At 49.6% G+C, this 21,088-nt stretch overlaps 7 protein-coding genes across 7 annotated transcripts; 2 read left to right on the top strand and 5 right to left on the bottom strand.

The window, feature by feature from the left end:
* Window positions 1-43: 43 nt before the first annotated feature.
* Window positions 44-2,107, bottom strand: N7455_002942 (glycoside hydrolase family 154 protein; the record flags this gene model as incomplete). The annotated part of the gene is made up of 3 exons (XM_040955248.2): window positions 44-1,203; window positions 1,286-1,584; window positions 1,671-2,107. Coding segments are annotated over 3 exons (1,896 nt in total), but the record flags the coding sequence as incomplete, so codon positions are not given.
* A 569-nt stretch (window positions 2,108-2,676) lies between these two features.
* On the bottom strand, window positions 2,677-4,014 carry N7455_002941 (putative lipoate--protein ligase; the record flags this gene model as incomplete). The annotated part of the gene is made up of 1 exon (XM_040955062.2): window positions 2,677-4,014. One exon carries the CDS (start codon window positions 4,012-4,014, stop codon window positions 2,677-2,679), a length of 1,338 nt encoding a protein of 445 aa, XP_040814294.1.
* A 130-nt stretch (window positions 4,015-4,144) lies between these two features.
* On the top strand, window positions 4,145-5,578 carry N7455_002940 (bifunctional chorismate synthase/riboflavin reductase [NAD(P)H] ARO2; the record flags this gene model as incomplete). Its single annotated transcript, XM_040955251.2, has 3 exons — window positions 4,145-4,286; window positions 4,338-4,699; window positions 4,761-5,578. The coding sequence occupies exons 1-3, from the start codon at window positions 4,252-4,254 to the stop codon at window positions 5,576-5,578; spliced, it is 1,215 nt and encodes a 404-aa protein (XP_040814353.1). The 5' UTR covers window positions 4,145-4,251.
* A 640-nt stretch (window positions 5,579-6,218) lies between these two features.
* N7455_002939 (uncharacterized protein) lies at window positions 6,219-9,047 on the bottom strand (the record flags this gene model as incomplete). The annotated part of the gene is made up of 1 exon (XM_040955079.2): window positions 6,219-9,047. One exon carries the CDS (start codon window positions 9,045-9,047, stop codon window positions 6,219-6,221), a length of 2,829 nt encoding a protein of 942 aa, XP_040814481.2.
* Window positions 9,048-9,919: 872 nt separating this feature from the next.
* Window positions 9,920-10,440, bottom strand: N7455_002938 (con-10 family general stress protein). Its single transcript, XM_040955221.2, has 2 exons — window positions 10,249-10,440; window positions 9,920-10,194 (listed from the first exon to the last, which is right to left on the bottom strand). Exons 1-2 carry the CDS (start codon window positions 10,372-10,374, stop codon window positions 10,075-10,077), a joined length of 246 nt encoding a protein of 81 aa, XP_040814424.1. The 5' UTR covers window positions 10,375-10,440; the 3' UTR covers window positions 9,920-10,074.
* A 911-nt stretch (window positions 10,441-11,351) lies between these two features.
* On the bottom strand, window positions 11,352-12,237 carry N7455_002937 (uncharacterized protein; the record flags this gene model as incomplete). Its single annotated transcript, XM_040955234.2, has 2 exons — window positions 11,753-12,237; window positions 11,352-11,696 (listed from the first exon to the last, which is right to left on the bottom strand). The coding sequence occupies exons 1-2, from the start codon at window positions 12,077-12,079 to the stop codon at window positions 11,352-11,354; spliced, it is 672 nt and encodes a 223-aa protein (XP_040814362.2). The 5' UTR covers window positions 12,080-12,237.
* A 4,167-nt stretch (window positions 12,238-16,404) lies between these two features.
* N7455_002936 (putative serine/threonine protein kinase) lies at window positions 16,405-19,953 on the top strand (the record flags this gene model as incomplete). The annotated part of the gene is made up of 1 exon (XM_040955122.2): window positions 16,405-19,953. One exon carries the CDS (start codon window positions 16,405-16,407, stop codon window positions 19,951-19,953), a length of 3,549 nt encoding a protein of 1,182 aa, XP_040814309.2.
* Window positions 19,954-21,088: the final 1,135 nt, after the last annotated feature.

The following is a 21,088-nucleotide window of genomic DNA, read 5'->3' as shown; positions in this document are numbered from 1 at the left end:
TCTCGGGTATTGCACAATATCAAATTCGAATGTCTACTAGAAATCAACTCTGATCTGTACTCTCCATCCTCTTCAGTAGCCACTCTGGAATAACTGGCTTCTTCTCCCAAGCTGCCTTCCAATCCCGTTGATGGTCTGGCACAGCATAAACGGCCGAGACGAACCAGCAATCCTGGCCAGCTGCCAAGTCCACTGAAAGTGAGGGCAACAGTGTGCGGCCATGAATGATATTAGAGTTCGGATCAGCCAGGACGATACGACCAGCCCGCTCAATAGCCGAATGGAGCTCGACAATGCCGACAGCCCCAGCCGATGAAACGACAAGTCCACTTCGGCTGTCATGCATTGTCCCTTCAGAATCATTACCAGTCATAGGCCCTAAGGTACGACCATTATCACTGCGACATCCGTAAATAGCAAAGGCACCTTCAGAGGTTTGCAGAGCGCGACCGGTGCGCACATGGTGAGCGCGTAGGTGCCAGTTCTCAGTTTCCTCCGTCGGCGGAATAAGAATGGTCTCAATGTCCACATCTGGCCACGGTTTCCAACCAGACACAAGAATAGGCTGGCCATTGAGCTCTGGTTCCTCGAAGCGTGCATCGAGTGCCAGTCGTCTAGTCTGCCAGATATCGCCGCCGTCGTCTGATAACGCCAGCATGCTGTCTGGAGCATGCTGCTCCAGCTGGTATCCACCCGTCGGAACCGAGTATCCAAAGGCAGAACTGTATGCAAACTTGCCATACTTGGCTTGTGTTGCTTTGAGGGGGTAGTGGCATGCTTGCCCAGATGACAGCAGGAAAGAGTGTCCACCACGACGGATGGCAATGTGTTTGGGGTATTTGAGGGCTACCACTTCAGGCAAAGAGGAACTTGGGTAAGGCTCCTCTTGCGCGGACCAGAAGGGATGTGTCTCCGGTAGTGCCAGTGGGGTGAACGAGAGACAGCACCAGTACGGTGACCCGGGGGAATTGTAATTCTCCGTTAGGTACATGTTGGCGTATGAGTATCCGAGACTCAACGTGCCATCGTTGTTGAACATGTCATGTTGCGTAGACCACCACCGGAAATGGCGAAGGACAATCCCTCTCACCACGCCCCATGTCAGTGGTTCCGGTAATTCGACATCTGCGAAGCCTAATGCACCCCAGAATCCAACCATGGCAAATCGATAGGTCATAGAGCGTCCGAATGGGATGGCACTGCCTATTTGATAGTAGCTCTAGTTAGGACCAAGCCACTTATCAAAAGAAAAGAGAAAATCATATCAGAAAGACCCGAGACGTACCGTTAGGATCGAAGTAGTGCACAAAGTCTTTAGCGAACTCCCTTGCCCGCTGGCGATAGCGCTCAGCACGCTCAGGATCAAAGTCACCGGCCAGCTTGGAATAAAGAAGCTGCAAGAACTGAATAGCGAATGAGCCCGAGTAGTAATCCATCTGATGATGCCGTTTAGGTCCATCATTGCTCCATCCTCCGCCAACATGGAAGGTGTCCAGATGGTCCATATCAGCCTCGATACGAGACAAAGAGTACTCAGCGCCATTCTTTCTGAGGCCCAAGTTTGCAAAGACACGGAACCACAACCTACAATCGTCCCAATCATAATCAGCCAACTGATTCAATCGACGTTCAAAAAAGGAATGTCCTAAGGAGATCAAGCCATAACATACCAATTCGTATTCGGCATCTCGCGCGCATTAATACTCGCCAGCCAACTACCAACATCCCCCCTCTGCTTCTCCGTCAATGGATCCCAAAAGACATGAGGCGCAACAGCAAGCGCAAACCCAATCGGACACATCTCCACCATGCGCTGATCCATATCCTCGATATGACCCCAGAACTCCGGGTGTTCGGGATCAGTCCCGTTGATGATCCCCTGGCGCCAGCGCTCGGCCTCGGCGTATTCATATTCGCCGCCTAGCAGCGAGGCCAGGCCCCATAGTGGGCGGGCGTATCCCTCAATCTGGGCCCCGCCTTCGTCGAATCGTGTCGTCGACGTGCCTACTTTGACGCGTGTGCCGCCTGGTGTAAAGAGGGGTACCAGCGGGTCGAGAATGGCACGACATGCTTCTTGTAGGTCGGATCTGGTCCGGAACAGGGATTCGCTGAAGGCATGTGAGGGGTTCGGCCGTTAGCGTGGATAGACATGGTACGTCTGTAGGCTTGGAGGTTATAAAGAGTTTGCGCTGTTATGGTAGCTTTGTTTTGTTTGATAGGGTGATTGTAGGTTTTATAAAGATTGGCGTCGGGTTAATCGCCGATTATTAGTTGCTTAATAGGCACTTGATATCGGGGTTCGCATGACTATGCCGATGTATAGTCATCACAGAGGTCATTTTGGTGCGAATCGGAACTCGCTGAGAATGCCGATTCAGCCAGTTGGATCTGTGCGTAGTTCTGGGGGGATCCTGGGGCTGGCGTGGGGTTCGCATTTAGCCGGTCGACGTAACGTGGGGAGATCATCAGTGACGAGAAGCTAGTCTGTCCGAAAGAGGCTGTGAGAATCTGATAAGTGGGGAAATTATCGTCCACCAATGAAGGAGACAGGTAACGCAACCAATAATGTGGCTCTATTCATATAGGATATCATGGTATTATATTTGTACATAGGGTCAAAGAGCATTCAATATCTATACACGCCACGAATTGCATGGCATCAATACAATTGGGCAGTTAACCCCCCAGAAGGCCACCCAAGAATCGGGCCAGCTCTTTCACAAGAGCATCATCGACTCCTTCGGTCTCACCAAGACCCTGCTTTAGGATCTCGGTCCACCGGGCCAAGGTAATCTCGTGCAGCTTCTGTCCGTTCAGTGCCGAATGGACGCGACTGGCTTGGTCAGATGCGATGGACTCGTCAGGTGAGACAGAGATGTGGCTTTCGACGATAGCGCCGTGCTGCAGACGGAGGAACGCACGAGTACTCGAGGGGAGCGAAGAGGGCAATGGCGACCGTTCACGGGGATCTTCCTCGATGGGGTACGTCGAGAAAGTGAAGCGCGGTGTTTGAGTGTACTTCCACTCCAACGAGCGCAACTCGGCAATTCCTTTCCCAATGGCAGGCACCTGTTCGCCCTGCACTTCTCCCACTGTGCCAGCAACCCAAGAGTCCCCAGCAAAGACTTCAGGCTCATTTGCATGAGCACGCTGGGCCCTGAGAACAGCATCGGGATGTACCTCGTAGAGCCGAGCAAACTGCTCGATCACACTCTGAATCACGCTCTGCATGGAAAAGAACGAGTCGGCTAACGCAGCCGAGACATTCCCGACCGGAGAACGAACGCTCTCAACGCCCTTGGCTAAGATATACGGGCGGGCGGATGATCGCAGGTACCGGCCAAGGTCATGAATATTCGGGGAATCGAGCAAGCAAGTGCCGTGGTGGAGGGCCCGGTGTCGAGTGAGCTTAAACGCAGAGCCAGACACCTTGCGTGTCAGAGGCTCGTTTGGATCATTTTGCATTCCCTCTGCTCGGGCCATGACAATATCATGCCGCTCATTGACACTGGTGTTGGTAGCCCCGACCTGATGAAGTGCGCGCACCACCATCTCGGCATGCTTGTCGCGCGTAAACGAGGTACGCGGGCATATAACGCTGTAATTTAGGTTACCTTCATCGTGGAAGACAGCCCCGCCGCCTGATCGCCGACGCACAAATACTGCAGCTTCATCTTCTCCCGTCGTGCCGTTCCTGCGGTCATTATAAAGTGCGCGGAGATCTGTCTCAAGCCATGGGTTCTGGTTGCGACCAATGACTACACATGGTCGATTGGAATAAAGGAACAAAATGCTGGACTCTGCCGGGGCATTTTCTAGTAGGAAGTGTTCGATCGAAAGGTTCACGTAGGGATCTGTTGATAGCGATTGGTAGATCTGGTGTAAAGAGGAGGGACGGCTGGCGAGCTCGGCGAATTGGTGAGCGGGATATGATGAATTATGGCGAATCCAGCCATGCTTTAGTGGGTTAGTCCAAAGTGCCGAAGACGAGGAATATCCTCGAAGGGCGAGCATTGGAGCAAGGGTGGGCGAAGTTATTGATCGCATCACAAAAGTTATGGGCCGATAGTCGGTTGCGCTAGTCCCAGATAGGAATTCCAGCGATGAGTCGATTTCCAATTTCCTTTTTTTCTACTTGCGGTCAGTCATCACCTTTGTTTTCTCTTCCTATTCTACTGTTTTTATTGATCTCGGGGTCTTTGAACTTATACTTTTACTTCATTACCTTGTGACCATCTTTCAACGCTCATCATGTCGACGTGGGGTCAATATTTCCGTGTCACCACGTAAGTTGCCCACCCCCACCACACACATCACTACTAACACCTACGATTCAGTTATGGCGAGTCCCACTGTCGCTCCGTCGGCTGTATCGTCGACGGATGTCCTCCGGGCCTAGAACTCACTGAGGCCGACATCCAGCCTCAAATGACCCGGCGCCGTCCCGGCCAAAGCGCCCTTACTACCCCGCGAGACGAGAAGGACCGAGTCGAGATCCAGTCAGGCACAGAGTTCGGCATTACTCTGGGCACACCAATTGCCATGGTTGTCCGCAATGAGGACCAGCGTCCTAAGGACTACGGCAACAGCACAATGGACCTGTACCCCCGCCCTAGCCATGCCGACTTCACCTACCTTGAGAAGTACGGCGTCAAGGCCAGCAGCGGCGGTGGTCGCAGCAGCGCCCGTGAGACCATTGGTACGTTATGTGTAACCATCAACATCGGAAACGAGTACTCTCGCTAACCCGACCCCTACAGGCCGTGTCGCCGCCGGCGCTATCGCTGAGAAGTTCCTCAGCCTGGCGCATAACATCGAAATTGTCGCCTTCGTCTCCTCCGTTGGCAACGAGCACCTCTTCCCCCCGACCCCCGAACACCCCTCCCCCTCCACGAACCCGGAATTCCTTAAGCTGATCGAGACGATTGACCGCCAAACCGTCGACTCCTTCTCGCCCATCCGATGCCCGGAAACCGCCGCCGCTGAGCGCATGACCAAAGTCATCGAGAAGTTCCGCGACAACCACGACAGCATCGGTGGAACCGTAACATGTGTGATCCGCAACGTGCCAGTTGGACTTGGCGAGCCCTGCTTCGATAAGCTTGAAGCTAAGCTCGGCCACGCGATGCTCAGCATTCCCGCAACCAAGGGCTTCGAGATCGGCTCCGGTTTCGGCGGCTGCGAGGTCCCCGGCTCAATTCACAACGACCCCTTCATCGTCGACCAGACCGCAGGCAGCCCCCGCCTCACGACCAAGACTAACAACTCTGGCGGTATCCAGGGTGGTATCTCCAACGGCGCGTCCATCTACTTCCGCGTCGCGTTCAAGCCCGCTGCTACTATCGGCCAAGCCCAGACCACTACTACTTATAACGGTGAGGAGGGTGTCTTGGAGGCTAAGGGTCGTCATGATCCTTGTGTTACCCCCCGTGCTGTCCCTATCGTTGAGGCTATGTCGTCGCTCGTTGTCATGGACGCTCTCATGGCTCAGTATGCCCGTGAGGGTGCTAAGAACTTGCTTCCCCGGAAGCCTCAGACTATTCCCACTCACCCTGCGACTGGTGCTCCTGCGTCGTAGATGGGAGGAAACCTGACAAGTTATATTAAAAATGTTATATGCAAGCGTTATTAAGAAGGGTCATGTCTGAGTCTATATACGTCTTCGATGCATCATGGAGCTACAAAAGTGTTATATAGATGTCATATTCATGCATTTACCAATTTCGGGATAGCCTACATCCTCGTCTTCTAGAAATATCTATGGTATGAAGCTATCTATGTAAGAACTGCAGTTGCCACTAAAGGCTTAATCTTAAAGCAGGAGATCAATTTTGGACTCGCTACCTAATCCAACAAACGCTACTCTCTAGCGAAGAGTCATAAAAAAACGGGGAACATCGATTCGTCAGGACAATCATCTCATCTCATCTCGGAACGGCATCAAAACATCGCTGTGGATATCAAAACGACAGAAAACAGCAGCCACCCACAAAGAAACGGTGTGACAAAAAGTAAGACGCCAATGAAGTTAACAAAAGCTCACACACCCAAGTTGTGTACAAACGACGCAATGCAATGAAACACAACACATCTCCAGGTGTCTCTCATAGATGCAGACACCAAACCTCACCTTAAAAAATGGAACATGCAAAAGTACAAGTGAGAAAGTAAAACAAAAAAAAAAAAAGAAGAAAAGAACAATCCCCCAGATCTCAGATCTAGGTACTAACCCTCCGGTTCCCAGTGCCCCAACTAACAGAGCGCTCAGACATACTATCAATATCGCCAGCGTTAGCATTAACGACACGGAGTTTCTCTCGAGGAACGGTAAAAGTCGTCTGGACTCGTCTGCCTTCAGCAGCACCCTCCAAGTCCCAATCATGGACATCTTCCTCGTCATCCCCGAAACCAGCTTCGTTACCCAGGTATCCGGGTGCGCCGATGAAAAGATCATCGCGTGTAGACCGGGCAGTGTTAAACACATCGTCAGAAACACGCTTGCGCGCGTTCCAGTCTTTGGCACCCTGCTTACGGCGGAATAACTCTGCCGAAGCGCTGACTGCTCGGCGCGGCGTGCTGGGACCCGAGCCTGTGGATTGTTGACCGGATCCTGCTAGCGTGCTGCGGCGGTCAATGCCGGAGGCGTGGTGCACTGTGCTAGCGGTACTGGCGTCGGAGTATAGTTCGCTGTCGGGGCCGCGGCGGGTCATTGTTAGGGCTCGGCGCATGGTGTTCATTACCCAGTCGGAGGCTTTGGGTTTTGATTCTCGGGGCAGTTTTGAGGGGGATGAGGGTGCGGGTTGGTCGAGGGCGTCGAATAAGAGGGACTCGTTCTCTGACCGGCGGTGGGACATGTTTGTCTGGGCTGTAGAGTAGGAATCCGCTGATACTGATTTTTCCGAGGGCGCTACGCCGTCTGGGTCGCTGTGTGTTGAGGCTGCGGCGATGTATTCCAGTGATTGGCGTCCACTGCCCCAGCTCAAAGGTCGATCGACAACGATGCCTCGTGCTTGGTTGACCTTGCCTGCAGGCTGGGTGGACGGGAAGGAGAAAGCTGAGTTGTCTGACAGGTTGGTGGCTGTTCGGTCGCTTTTTGTCGGGGACTCGGCATCCACAGCTCCAATATCCTTTCGCCGGCTGTAGAAAGGACCTAGGCCAACGCCAAATATGGTGCTCCGAGGAGTTGCGTAGGGGGTATCTGAGAAGGGGTCTTCGGGCTCCGTCGTCTTAACCGTGGGTCCTGTTTCAGCTGGGATGGTTGCCATGAGATGTTCTCGGAAGATCGCTTCGTCTTCCTCGCGTTCATCAATAGGGTGGATATCACCAGTAGCATCACTGCGCCGGTATTCACTGTTTCGAAATGAGAATGGCCTATTGTTCACTGGAGGCATCACAGGGGGTCGGTTATTCTTGACTGGACTAGCAGGGTCCATCAGCAGGCCAGTCCTCTCTGCCGTGCCTTCGCCCTGGTCATTCCAGTTTGGTCGCGTTGTCTGGCTACGATTTGCCGACCAAGGATACATGGAGGCATCTCTTTTTTCGCTCATTCCAGAACTCCGAATGCTACTTGCTTGGGTTGGACAATCTCGGGCCCAGAAGTGAGCTCGTTCTGCCCCCAAAGCAAGTTCCCGTAGCTGCGAGTCTCGCTTGCCCTTTACACGGCGTTTTCGGTGGTAGTTCCATCCGCACAAAACAATGGCCACAGCAGCGGGGCATCCAATGCCCAATCCAACCCCTAGGCCGGCCTTTTGGGATGATGAAAGCTTACCGGAATTGGAGGACGCATTCGATGAACTGGCTGCAGGATTGCGGTAAGAGGTGACCCAGCTGCTCGAAGTCACATTGTAGAGATAGATCCGCGAGTTGGACTGTGCAGTTGCTGAAGCCCGTTTCGAGGATGATTTCGGGATATTGTAGCCCCCAGAAATCATCATCACGCCCCCAGGGAGCATTGCCGCTCCATGTCCAAAGATGCCAGCACCCTTGGCGATTCCCAATCCGTCAAAGGAGGTTGCTGTCCAAATCCATTCTGTGGCTCCGCCAAACCCTTCTGCGAGGTCCAGAACTGCAAATTGCGGCTCGGCAGGGACAGACATATCGCCCACCCAACCTCCAAATACAAACACTTTATTGCCATCTTCCGAGAGAACCGCAGTATGGCCGGAGCGAGGCTCAATAGAAACGGTATTCCGAGCAGTCAGCTCAGTCTTTGGTGTCGAATTCGAGGTTGCAGAAACAAAGCTCCAGCTTTGCTGTGGCAGCGAGAAAATGGCAAGTTGTGACATGTTGAGGAACGCCTGCTTAGTATGGCCACCAATAAACAAAAAGTCCTGCTGTTTCCCCGTAGACCCGGCAGCATAGGTAGGCTGGAGCGGCACGACGGCCATTCCAGCTTCAGCGACGGGTGGTGCGCGCTTGCCGGTAGTGGCAGCGGTGAACTTGGTGTTATAGTAGGGACTCGGCCCTAACACGACTGTTGACTGGGAGTAGTTGGCTGCCGAGACCCATGTTTCGTCCGTGCTGTTCGCGAATGGACACATCCCCCCAAAAGCGTACATGGAACTCTCATCTTCGTGGTGAGATGCCGAATACGTGAACGCTGCCGTTAGGTAGTTCGGTGCCGTCTTTGCGTCGCTAGTGATGACTGGCAGTCTATCCCATGTCCCGTTGCCGATTGAGCTTTTGCTGTTTGGGTGGAACTGCCATAGTACCGGGTTATCGGATGCGCTGTGACAGTTGCCCGAGTAGACAGTGATGAGGCCTTGATCATTGATGGCAGCAACAAAGCTTGAATTCTGATCAGAACTGTGGAACGACGTGCTCTTCAGCAGGGTTTGATAAGATAGATTGTCGGCGTCGATACTGCTGGATAGGTTGAGGGAGACGAACTCGGTTTGACCAGTGGAGCTAGGTCGGAAGATGTACGCGAGGGAGTCATTGTGTTGTGGGGAAAGGAAAACGGAAGATGGAGTGTATGGGATTGCAGTAGAGGGGTCAACTAGCGCAAGAAGCGCAAGCAGGAATGCCTTTGCTTTTCGGTGCTTCATGTTGCGATCTGAGACAATCAGGAGCAGGGATACATGCCAGGATCGGCGAGCATGGCGTGCCACGCGAAGATCTATTTTCGGACAGTGAAATGTAGTTAAATTTGACAGTTAACATCAACGTGTCAATATCAATAAGGAAAAGGTAGAGAAGCAAAGAGATATTGAAGGGGTAACATTGTACAAAGTAGGAAGTTTAGCAAACTTGTTTACGATCCGAGCTGGGCCTCTCTCTATATTACCAGACCAATCATTAATAGTACCAAGAATCACTTTTTTCCTTCACCCGAGTCTATTTGGTCGCCCTAAACAAAGAAAGAGGGAACTTAATGGATCGAGACTTAGATCGACGCGGGATCAATCTCGTTGCTCGGCAACGGTGGGTGATTGCGTGTTTTTCATGTGAGGATACACTAAACAAGTTATTCTCCTATGCAACGCATAGTGTATTTCAAGCCATATACATCAGGCAGTCACATTAAAACTTGATTTCTTTTGATTAACGGGATTATTTTAATTAATTTAATTAATTTCAATTAATTTCAATTACCTAGGTAACTTGATTTGGCCTTCAATCTTAGAATTTGAACGTTATCAAGATTCCCCATGTGGGCCTTGACGACAGCGGGTATCAGATGTGTCTCAGAGCACCTTAACACATGCATAAATTCAATCTTGACAACGGCCCCAAACGTGCGTGTTCCCCGCAGAGTAATAGATTTGAAAAGGTTGGGCATAAAGGGAGCTAAAAGACTATAAAAACCAGCTTTTAAGACGTTCTAGATAAGGTCTATGTCTTGGATACAGGGACCAGGTGATGTAAAAGAGCTAGGCGAGAAGCCCCAATTTCACCATTTGAAGCGGAGGTCGTAAATGAATGTTATCACTTCAAGGAACAGACATAGAGGCCTTTCTTATAATCCTAATGTTGGAAAGTTCATTTGATTCCTTTCACCATACAGCCAAAGGGTACATAGTAGCTGAGGCTAACAGCTTGCCAGCCGCGGCGAAGATGACAGAAAGGATCACCCTATTCCTCCGGCTGGTGGTGGGCGGATCGACCTCCCTTCCGACCTGCTTCCTTGGCTCTAGGGCTCCCTGGCTCGAATTTTCCACGTGAAGCGTGACCGCCCTTCGAGGCAATCTCTCTCTTTAAAAGTGTGAGTTTGTTATATCAAAATAGATAGAAGCTGCTTTTACTAACCTGCTTATTGGTATCCATAGAAGCAAATCCACTGTGATGGCTAGACTGTCCACCCTTTCGAGCAATTTGCTCAACCTCTTCGTGAGGTCGGTTGTGGAAGTTTCCGGGGTTAGGGTTGTCGACCATTGTGATATGTACGGAGTAGTAATATGTGATTGCAGATAGTTTGAAGTATTGAAGTGTATGATTCCATGCTAAATTCACTGCGTATTTATATATCTAACTATATCTAACGCCACGAGGTGGCTCTTACCAGATGGGATGGATGGAGTCACCTTGACGTCTATTCAACCCCAGCTTGCCATATTTCAATGTTGCCCCCACTGAACACTTTCCCATGGCTTCACCACGATCCATCTGGGGAAGTTTCAAGAAATATCATAAACCATGAGAATAGAATGGTGGGGCCAAGTTCTACTGATCTCGTGTGTGTATGTAGGCTCAAGAGCAGGAGCTTCGTGTCGAAAGACACCACGCCACTATGATGTCAATGTATATTTAGTTGTCGAATAGTAGATCAAAGTGCCAACCTCAAACATAGACAGTACGTATTTAGAATTAGGTATGTACATGTAGGTTTGCTAGGTGTTTAAGGACAGATATAAAAATCACGAAATTAATGAGCAAGATTGGCTTGAATGATAAATATCATGATACGCTCGACAGAGCCACTGCGGAAATCTGATCTAGGCAATCCATCGCTTGCACGAGTCCGCCAGTGTGTCTTTCCACTCATGATGCAAATTGAACCTGACCTCTAGGTTGACTCAGAGGCACAGAAGTTAATCGAAGGAAGGAAAGAGGTGCTGGGGTGAAACTAGGCTGGTGCCAATGATATTGTGTGATTTCCCAGACCCAAATCCTCCCTGGGCAGAGTTTATGTCGATTTTTGTCACGCCACCGTAATCGTGGATTGTATAACAACCCAAATTTATGGATCATCGCCTCAATCCAAAGTAACTGATAAGCTAACCACTAAATCAACATTGGTTGATATATAACATATACGGTAATGAAGTCAATCAACAGCATTCGAAGTATACAATGTCCGGAAAGAATTATAACAGAATGCATACAGCCTCCAAGGCTCATACCAGCGAATTTTATTTCGTAGAGGGATTAGGCATTCCAGAAGTATCCGGCCACTTACGGAAGAGGTCGGCGAGATGATCGATCGGCGCCGTTAGAAGCCCCACAACTGTCTCGTACGGAGGCTTGTCTGGTGCACTAGGGTGAGAACGAGAAGGGACGAACATCTTCGTTCGGCCAAAGCTCTTAGAGCAGCCCTCGCTATCCTCTTGAGACAGGGCTTGCTCCAGTTTAGGCAAATCGTCACTCTCCTCCTCTTTGATATGCTCGGAAAGGTTCTCCATCAGCTCCCTGATAGCAGGAACAAACTGCGTATCTGAAGGTGTCATGTTTTGGAACGCCTTCAGTTGCATTTTGACCTATATCCATTACATCACGTTAGAACCATGATAGGTAGCAGAGGAGCTTGACTTACTTTCAGGTGCTGATCACGGTCCTTATTGGCCATTGCTACACCATCGGATAGCAGTCTTTCAAAGAGAGGATAAACAACAAGCTCTTCTCCAATGGAGTGTCGAGCTAATTCCCAGGTAAACAGATTCTGGAAGCGGGTCTGTTCATCCTCGTCCTTGGAGGTAATTATCTTGCCATAATATGATTCAATCTCCCGGTGATCCTTTTTGATCGTGTCGATGATGCGGGGTGTCATGGTGGTAGTTGTTGGAATTCCACGTCTCTGAGCAACGCGTGACACGAGTTGACTGAAATGAGGGCTTCTTGATGAACGAAGGGCAGAAGTCATTATGGCTTTGGAAGAAGATTCGCCCCAGCAACCACAGCAGGCTAGAACGTGGTCTTCTTATATCAAACGTAATTGTAATAAGAGTTAAATGCAATTCAAGTCCTCATTTGTCTATCTGCGTGCTAGATCACACTTACGTGAAGTAAATACATGTAGTATAGTAATGGAGGAATGATGTTTGCTGCATTGCTATTCAAGTCTAGACAAACCCGAAATGGTAGATTGTTCTTACGTCTAATGGATGTAATGAGCGTCATGCTAGAATGCTAGGGACTCACATGATCTTGGCTATTTATGATATCATATGTGTTCGAGTAGTTTCCTTACTTTTTATCCTAGGGTCACAAGTCGCCCGATCAGTTTCTGCGGGAACGCTATACGATGACTGATTTACCCGTCATGTTTGAATCATCAATGCACTCGTGGGCTGTCGTTCCCCTAGGTGCAGAATACCAGCTACGAATAAGCGCCTCGTAGCTGGTTCAGATACAGAGGCAACTTTTTGGCCATCCATACCATAGTCTTAATAAGTTCATAGGATGGATTCTTTAATCCTAGCGGACAAGTGAGTAGGTACACCAATTTCACCTCCAGGGTTGGTCTAAGTACTCACTAAGCGTGCCCTGAGCGTTCAGTAAGTATCCGTAGATCATCTGACTGCTTATTAACCTTAGTAAAGTATGTGAGCTCACTTATAGATGAAATAATGAAAGTGGCGGCACCCCAATTGGGCAAGCTAAAATTATGTAAGTCGAGTATTAGCACAGAGTAGATATTAATGAACGGGAGGTCCATGTTAAAGCGTAGACTATACTCTACAGTCCCGGTGGAGCTAGTAGCTAGTAGTGTAAGCAACCTTGGAAATGACTATCCCGCTTATTCAAGGCATACAAAACGGGACCCGTGCATGGGAAAACGCTCGAACAGGTTGCGAGGGCTAAGCGGCTACCATCGTCAGTCACCGGCTTTTAGGGCTGCCGAGTCTTAGAGTACGAGAGGGAAGGGAAAAGCAAACATAAGTAGAAAAGTTAGTTGACTTCAGCCAGTCGATCTTTGCGAGTAAATGAGATCGGTGGACAGGTGGTTTAGCTTTGTTCGGCAATGATAGGCAAATATCGAATACTTTGTGATCGTGCACTTTGCCTTCATGTGGACTATAAATGGTTTTCCAAGACAAGAGAGTCGCATTTGTGGACTTGTATACAATCACATGTGGAAATCAGGGATTCAGAGATATGTATCAACAGGGCTATTCCAGTTTATTATTATTTAATACCAAACACCTTTGGTGCTTACTCGAACATCAAAACCACTACGGAGTAGATATCAACCGAGCACAATGATCTAAATCAAACCACATCGCACCGTGCCTGCGCACAAACACCATATACAAATAGCGCATAGTCCACGGATGTCTAATGTCCGGTACCCAGCACAGCCAAATTTCAAATTCAGCTTGACGTTAACACAGAGTAATAAGGGACTAGCGCGTGGCACACGCCCGGTCAACCGGGACTCAATCAAAAACAGAAGAGCGAAGACATTCTTACCCCTTTCGTCATACAGCAGGATCAACACGAGCAATTTCCCTCAATGAGTATCAGCGCAGATCCCGAATTGGATGAGGGATGTGGGATTGGGAATAGAATTGCGCCTGGTGAGTAGAGGCGATGCTCGTCTTCGTGTGCTTTGATCGCTTTTCGGGGTGTAGGTGGCGCTCGGGGACTGTAGGTACTGTAGGTACATGCGTCCTGGAGAAAATCAACTAATAATTCAAACCTGGATATGGAATAGGACGAACTAAAAGACAGGATATCATGCAAAATAATATTATTATTTTATTGAAACGGTCAAGGTGTAGCCAACCCGGGCAATTGCCCATGATACATCTGCCTCTTGGTCCTTTATAGGATTAGGTCGGTTTGGAATCGCATGCATCGGCGCCGGAAATGGCTGCAGAGCGTGTTGTGTCGGATGTTTAGGCCGAACTTCCACTGCGCGGGGCAAACTGTACCACAATTGTAATAGTGATTGGCATTTGTGGACGCTCTACCCCTGTACTATAAGATGACTATTATTGCTGAGAATGCGGCATATAACCATTGACCAGCCCGTCTCCCACATGCGACGACAAGGGTGTTTGGTCCAATCTACTGGGATACGTCCTCAAGTGAGGATGAGTACACCGATGTACCTCTTACGAACAGGCTAGTATAACTAGTTCGAGTAGCGTCTGGGGTAGGTAGACTACGAAGTATGCTCATTAAACCCCCGCGGCCATCCTTGTCTAGTTTGGCCCCTTTTTCGCCAGTCGATGGAGTGATCCCCCGCACCACGGTAAGTTGTGGGGATTGTTTGAGCGGAGAAGAACGTCTGGGCATCTGTGATTCTTGTGCTCATGAGAGTTATCATGGAATATCCATGGATCATACCTGATGAGGACAATATAAGTCAGCAAATTACCTATCATACTTAGAATTTCCACGCCACAAGAGAACAATGTGTGCCAATCACGGTATTGATCGGGGGCATGATAAAGTGCCAAGATGGTATCCCTATTATGTATGTAGTTTGAAACTTGCTATTTCGTATACCAAAACAGAAAGAAGGCTAATTAGGGGGGCCAGACCCCTATATGACGTCGAGTATAGCGCACTGATACTCTGACGCACGGACGGCGGATTTTAGTATTTCCTGCCTTAAAAGAGCTTCATGCAGGACGCCTCCCGAAGACTGGGGGTATTCTGTAGTATTATAGTATTATATAGTGTTACAGTATAATTCATATATACTCTACTCCGTCTACTCCGTAGACATCTATATATATTGTGTTATATACAGATGTTAGATGTTGGAGTGTAGTATCCAAGCCGAAAAGAACGGAAGGTCCATCCATGGACACAATTTTGCCTTTTGCTTACCTCAACTGGTTGGGACGAACTACAAAAAAAAAAAAAAAAGGAAAAGAAAAGAAAAAAGAAAAACAGGAAAAGGCATACCAAAAAAAACCCCCCCATAATACAGTTTCCGGTATTGAGGCCCAGCCGTTCGGGCAGAAGTTTGGTGCCGAGTTGGACTTCATACGATTGGAGGCAAAATGATATATATAACTAACCACCTGGGCGGCGCCGGAGTAACCTGGTCTCAAGAGACTATCCTGTACAGATGCAGAAGAACCCTCTGTCGGAGCCGAGGGAATCAGGTTCCAAGAAATCAAAATAAAATATAAAATAAAATAAGAATCATCATACGTTGGGCAACCATGGTCGGCCATTTTCTTGGGCATTTTCACGATGGCTTCTAGTCTAGGCTTATTGTGCCTATGTACTTGCTGCAATCTGTCAATTCCTACGGGAGAGTCCTCGACGTAAAGACCCCAAACCCAGTGGCGGATTTGCCACTGGGAAAGAACATCAACTACTCCGTACATAGAACTACATAACCATTTAATCTATAGAGAATAATACAAAGGTAGTTTATAAGAACATTTGAATATAAAGATGTTAGATTAATCTGCAAACAGCTCGGAATTCCAGAGCTGACAGCCCCACTAGGTATATGGATAAAAACCTTGTCAAATTTGATATCAATACTACGATTAATTTACCAAAAGTAAATCAATTATACTCTTCAAAGTTATAAGTTCCATCTTATTTTTTTTTTTTTAAATCTGCTTGGCTCAAATTATTCTGATTTTGGTTCTTGGCATCCCGATCATCGCTCTGCCCTATTACCCACCCAACCTCCCCCTTCGACTCTTCAACTCTCCCCTCTTGTCTCGTTTTCTCTACACATCTTTTTCTCTTTCTCTTTCTTTTTTTTTTTTAATTCTTACAGCTTCTTGGCTGTCTTGCCTTTCCTTTGGACATTACTTTCGGATCTTTTATCCTTGATTGATTCCGATCTCGCTGTCCCCCCCCCCCACCTCCATCCCCGAGAATTGGCCATCCGAATGAGCCTAACCCCAAATTATTTATAGCATCTGTTGCAACGGCACTCCTTTTTTTTGACTAAATCCCCACGTGTGGATGTGGGATCGCCCAAATCCTCGTGCAGTAGCAGGTCTACCTCGTGTCTTCCCCCTAAGGCGACAACCCGCTGTCCGGTACACGGTATCCGTTGCTCAGTTGTCGCCATCCCTATTGATCTCGCAAAAGTAATGCCGACCTGTTCGTGCGTCCCAACAGAGCTTTTTGTCAGCTCACCTTAAATCAATTATTACGAGGGAAACCCCCAAAAATAAAAGTGTCGAATTGGAGGATGTTCAACTAGGATGCTCAACTGCACTCTCGGCACAGCTGCCTCGGCCCCCTCCCTCTGAAACAATGTCACAAAAGAAGGAAGAAGGGAATATGACGGAAATTCGGTCCTCGCAAGCTGGTCTGGAGGATCCGGATCAGCTGGCTCGAAATGGTCGTGTCTCAAAAAATCACAAGCGGAATCTCAGCCGGTCCGATGAGTCCTCGCAACTACCATCTGCATCGAACGAACCCGAGTCTCGCCCCCCATCCAAATCATCCGCCGAACAACCTCCCATTATCACCGATGTGTCAGAAGCCACCGCGACCTTCCGCCAGGCCTTCCCCGGCCTCTACGGTGCTCGGACCCCCTCGAATCGCTCGTCATCAAGCTCCCTACAAGCCCTCAACGAAGGTATCGTGGTCGATGTCCGATCGGAAAGTGGAAGCATTGGAAGGGGCACTCGACGAGCCTCGAGACACTCGGATCATCAATTACCAGTTTACCCCGATCAATCCTATGCCTCCCTCCAGTCTCAGGTGCATCCCACCTGGCAACCACCCCACCTCACAGAACCAGATCCGCTACCCAGACACCCCTATACCCGTGGTATTCGGACCGCGGGCAACACTCCGCTGTCGAGCCCGGGGCTCTTCTCCATGAGACACTCTCGCATGGGAACGCCATCCGCGTCGGACGATGACATCTCGATGGGAAGTTCACTTCTCCATCCATCACATCTCCAGCCTCCGAAAGAAACACACACCGCCGAAGTTGATCGCGATATGGTGACGGGAAACAAAACCATCAATCAGTATGAGATCCTCGAAGAGCTGGGCCGCGGTGAACACGGCAAAGTGAAACTAGGCCAGCATATTGCGACTAAACAGAAAGTTGCCATCAAGATTGTCCAGCGGTACTCCACTCGCCGTCGGCTAGGCAAGTTGGGCAATCCAGAAGACAAAGTGAAGAAGGAGGTGGCTATTCTGAAGAAGGCACGGCATCCAAATGTGGTCAGCCTGCTCGAAGTTATCGACGATCCGAATCGACAAAAGGTATACATTGTGCTGGAGTATGTTGAAAATGGCGAGATTGTCTGGCGCAAGAAGGGTCTACGAGAAATTGTCCACGTCGACAAGCTACGTCTTGAGCGGGAAAAGAATGGAATTCCAGACACTCCCGCATTTTTGGAAGAGAGTCACCAATTCATTCGAACTGCTCAGCATCTGCGCCGGCAACGGGAAAGGGCTCGCGAGCGGATTGAAGCACAGGCTGCTGATGCCCAGCAAGGGCCAATCCCCGCTTGGAGTTTGGAGCACGGCGCGGAATCTTCAGATGAGGAGGATGACGAGTGTGGTCTTCCCATCAGGAGATCATCGAGCCGTTCTGTTGCAGTAACAGATGACTCAAGCCCATCCTTTACCCAAGACCCGTCTCTAAGTGCCGTCGAGGGCAGCATGTACGGCGCCTATTCAGATTACCCGTTCGAACGACGTTCCAGCACAGCTTCCAGTAGCTTTGGCTACGCCCCCTCCGAACCCGAGTGGTCTGCAGAGGGCGACGATATGGCATACGTTCCTTGTTTGACTATTGGTGAAACCCGTAGCGCATTCCGGGACTCTGTACTTGGCCTAGAATACCTCCACTACCAGGGTATCATCCACCGGGATATCAAGCCGGCCAATCTACTCGTTACCAGTACTCATCGGGTGAAAATCTCCGATTTCGGTGTTTCCTACCTAGGACGCCCAATGCGGGACGAGGAAGAAGAGCAGGTGGGCGAGACCGATGCGACGGAGTTGGACGATGCTCGTGAATTGTCCAAGACTGTTGGCACTCCGGCTTTCTATGCCCCCGAATTATGTTATACCGGCGATGACTTTGTGGAAACCATTGGGTCGATCCCCAAAATCACTGGTGCGGTCGACGTTTGGTCGCTCGGTGTCACATTGTACGGAATGATCTTTGGTCGCCTACCATTCGTCTCGGATGATGGGTATAGCATGTTCCAGACCATTGTTAAGAAGGAAGTCTTCATACCACGGAAGCGCCTTGTGCCCGTTATGGATGAGGCGTCTGACTCGAATCAGTGGAACCTGAGAAATGATGATGAGCTCGTCTATGAGGATATCGATGATGGGCTATACGATCTGCTCAGGCGTCTGTTGACCAAAGACCCGGTCAAGAGAATCACCTTGAAAGAGATTAAACACCACCCTTGGACACTCCATGGCCTTCCAAACCCTCGAATCTGGATAGAGGAGACCGACCCTGGCTACCAAAGTAAAGGTAAACGAATTGAGGTCTCGAATGAAGAAGTTACAAGCGCTGTCAGCAAAGTTCCGTTCATTCAACGGGTTCGGTCTAATGTCGCCAAATGGTTCGGCAGCGGTCGATCGAAGGACAAGGAACGTAAGCGCACATCGAGCACAACACCGTCTACCGAGACCCTGTCATCTGCCTCAAGCAACAGCACATTCGGGAAAACCTCCCGCGACAGTCGTCCGTCCAGTTTGCGAGGGGAGGAGGAATTATTCCGGCCGCTCAAATTTGGCAATCAAGGACACCCGCTCGCCCAGAGCGTTACTGCAAGCCCAGTGGATGAAGGCGATTGGGCATCTTACTTTGATGCAGTTCAACCAGCTGCTGCAAAGCTTGCTGCTGCGACCAAGCTTGCCACTCCACCTCCTATCGTGACACCCCGACCTGGTCCTCCTCGTCGCGCAAAGTCCTCGATGTCTACAGCAGAATCCGAAAAGACAGCCAAGACATCCAGTTTCGATATCCCATTGACTGTTCGGCCATTTTCCATTATCGAAGCCCTAGGACCGACTAACTTCGGTAGTCTTTTCAGTGGAGCTACTCGACGGGCGTCACGAGGCAGTCGTAGTCGGCGCACTTCTCCATCTGGGGAGTCAGGATCTGTGCATGGGGATGGAGAACGTCGATCTGCTGAGCCTAGCATCGCTGTTAGCAATGCATCTGCTCATGGCCAGGTGCGCACCCCCGGCCTGTGGCATGAGGAGGAACACCCTTCTGCCGAGCAAGTGGCCCCTAGTCATGCAAGCCGGCGCAAGCGATCTTCGCTACTCGAGGATACACCTGCAGAATCTCTCAACCTCACAAGGGATGCACTCCTGCGCCGTAGACGGAGCGACATCGAGGCAAATGAAGGCGGTACCTTGAGAGTTGACTATGCTATGTATTCTACTGAATCGCTCCTCCTGCCGCCCATCAACCCACCTACCCACCAAGGATGTCCCGCCGACAACACCAACAATGGGCTGGCCACTTCCACCTCGGCCACCATCTCTTCCTCTTCTGCCGATGACTTCACCAGCGGCATGTCTCAGAGTGCCTCCCACCCCAGTATTCCGTCGGTCGTCTCAAACGCATCATCTCTTTCTGGTGATGGTTACTCAGCCAAGGGCGATGCCTTGAATGAAGTACCCTCCATGCTCCGAACCGGAGAGACACTCAAACCCCCTCGTCCGAGTTCGCCCCGGCCGTCCGAAGAGGACGAATCGAGGTACTACTGCGATGACGAGGACGAGGATGAGTCGGAAGATGAAGGCCTTGTGATTGGAAAACGCAAGCCCCCTCCCAAGGCTGCTACATCGGATATTCCGTCCTAGCTATCGAACTGAAACATGGCCGGACCACCTTTACAAAACACACACTATTCTACCACCACTTCCCCCACGCCTCGACGCTTCCTAACTATACCTAGTGAAGTTGTTGTATATCACCGAATTTCATTTTGATTCTCTTTCCATCCCGGTTTCCGGCAGGCTGATATCTGGAAATTGTTCCTAGAAATTGTTCCATACATTCTACATGGTCTGTACATATACACGAACTCGCATGAGCATCCATCAGTGCCTTGCGAAGAATTCCCCAATGCCCTCATACCGGCCCCGTTTGCATATCTGTTTCTGTTCTGTTGAGGTCAGTGTCTGTGACTATGAATATGGAGGGCAGAGAATCCCGTAGCGCATTTCAGGGGTTTCTTTTTCTTTTTCCCCACCCTGTTTGTTCTTCTTTCTTGGTCTTATGCATGGATGAGGGGCCAGATCGCTTTTTTTTATATTTTTTTTAACTGTATGTAATGTTGACTTTGTCAAAACCGGGAGGTTGGGCTTTGGACCCATATTTTGGATTCCTTGACAAGGGACTGCAGAGTGTCTCTTGGGGAATTTGAGCAATTGCGACATGACTGATATATGATGCTGGGAGGCGAGACGTCTAGCGTGTGATGAAGAAATGAAATATTTGGGGTTTTGGGACTGCTGATTTTATCCCTCTCCCCTGAGATCAAGCTGTTTCCAATACGGAGTACTCCGTACACTGTAGAAGACTCCGTGCCGTGTCTAAAATGGATCCCATACTTCGTCATAGGGGATATACAACATACCATACTTCTATTAATTCCTCCCGCAGAGTTCTGCATGGGATTTTATGCCCCTTGTCTCACTTTGGAATCTTTTCGAATCCCAACAATGTACGGAGTACTTCCACCAATGATGATATCGGAGGGTTGCAAATTTATGATAGCATTTCTCTAGGTGCAAGTATGCATAAAAATCACCACTTATTTAGTCTTTCCGTGTTTCACGTCATGTTTCACGGTGGGAGCTAAGCCAAAAAGAAAAAAAAAAAAGATCTTCAAGGGTTAGTTAGTCCGGGCATGTTTCTCCTTCGAGTCTTGTACAAGACGTAATCCGGGGGAATTGTCGGAAAAATCTGAAACTATAGCTCGACACTAGGAAG

The sequence above is a fragment of the Penicillium solitum genome, assembly GCF_028829755.1.
Source record: "Penicillium solitum strain IBT 25940 chromosome Unknown utg000001l_segment0_segment0, whole genome shotgun sequence".
In the NCBI taxonomy this organism is placed as follows: Eukaryota; Fungi; Ascomycota; class Eurotiomycetes; order Eurotiales; family Aspergillaceae; genus Penicillium; species Penicillium solitum.
The sequence above is the reverse complement of the archived record's forward strand: the minus strand, read 5'-3'. Positions and strand labels throughout refer to the sequence as shown.

Bases quoted from the DNA above. Each gene is read 5' to 3' on its own strand.
- N7455_002938 (XM_040955221.2), bottom strand. From the start codon at position 10,374: ATGGTCGACAACCCTAACCCCGGAAACTTCCACAACCGACCTCACGAA. The intron at 10,195-10,248 runs GTTAGTAAAAGC...ACACTTTTAAAG, and splicing joins CTATGGATACCAATAAGCAG to AGAGAGATTGCCTCGAAGGG.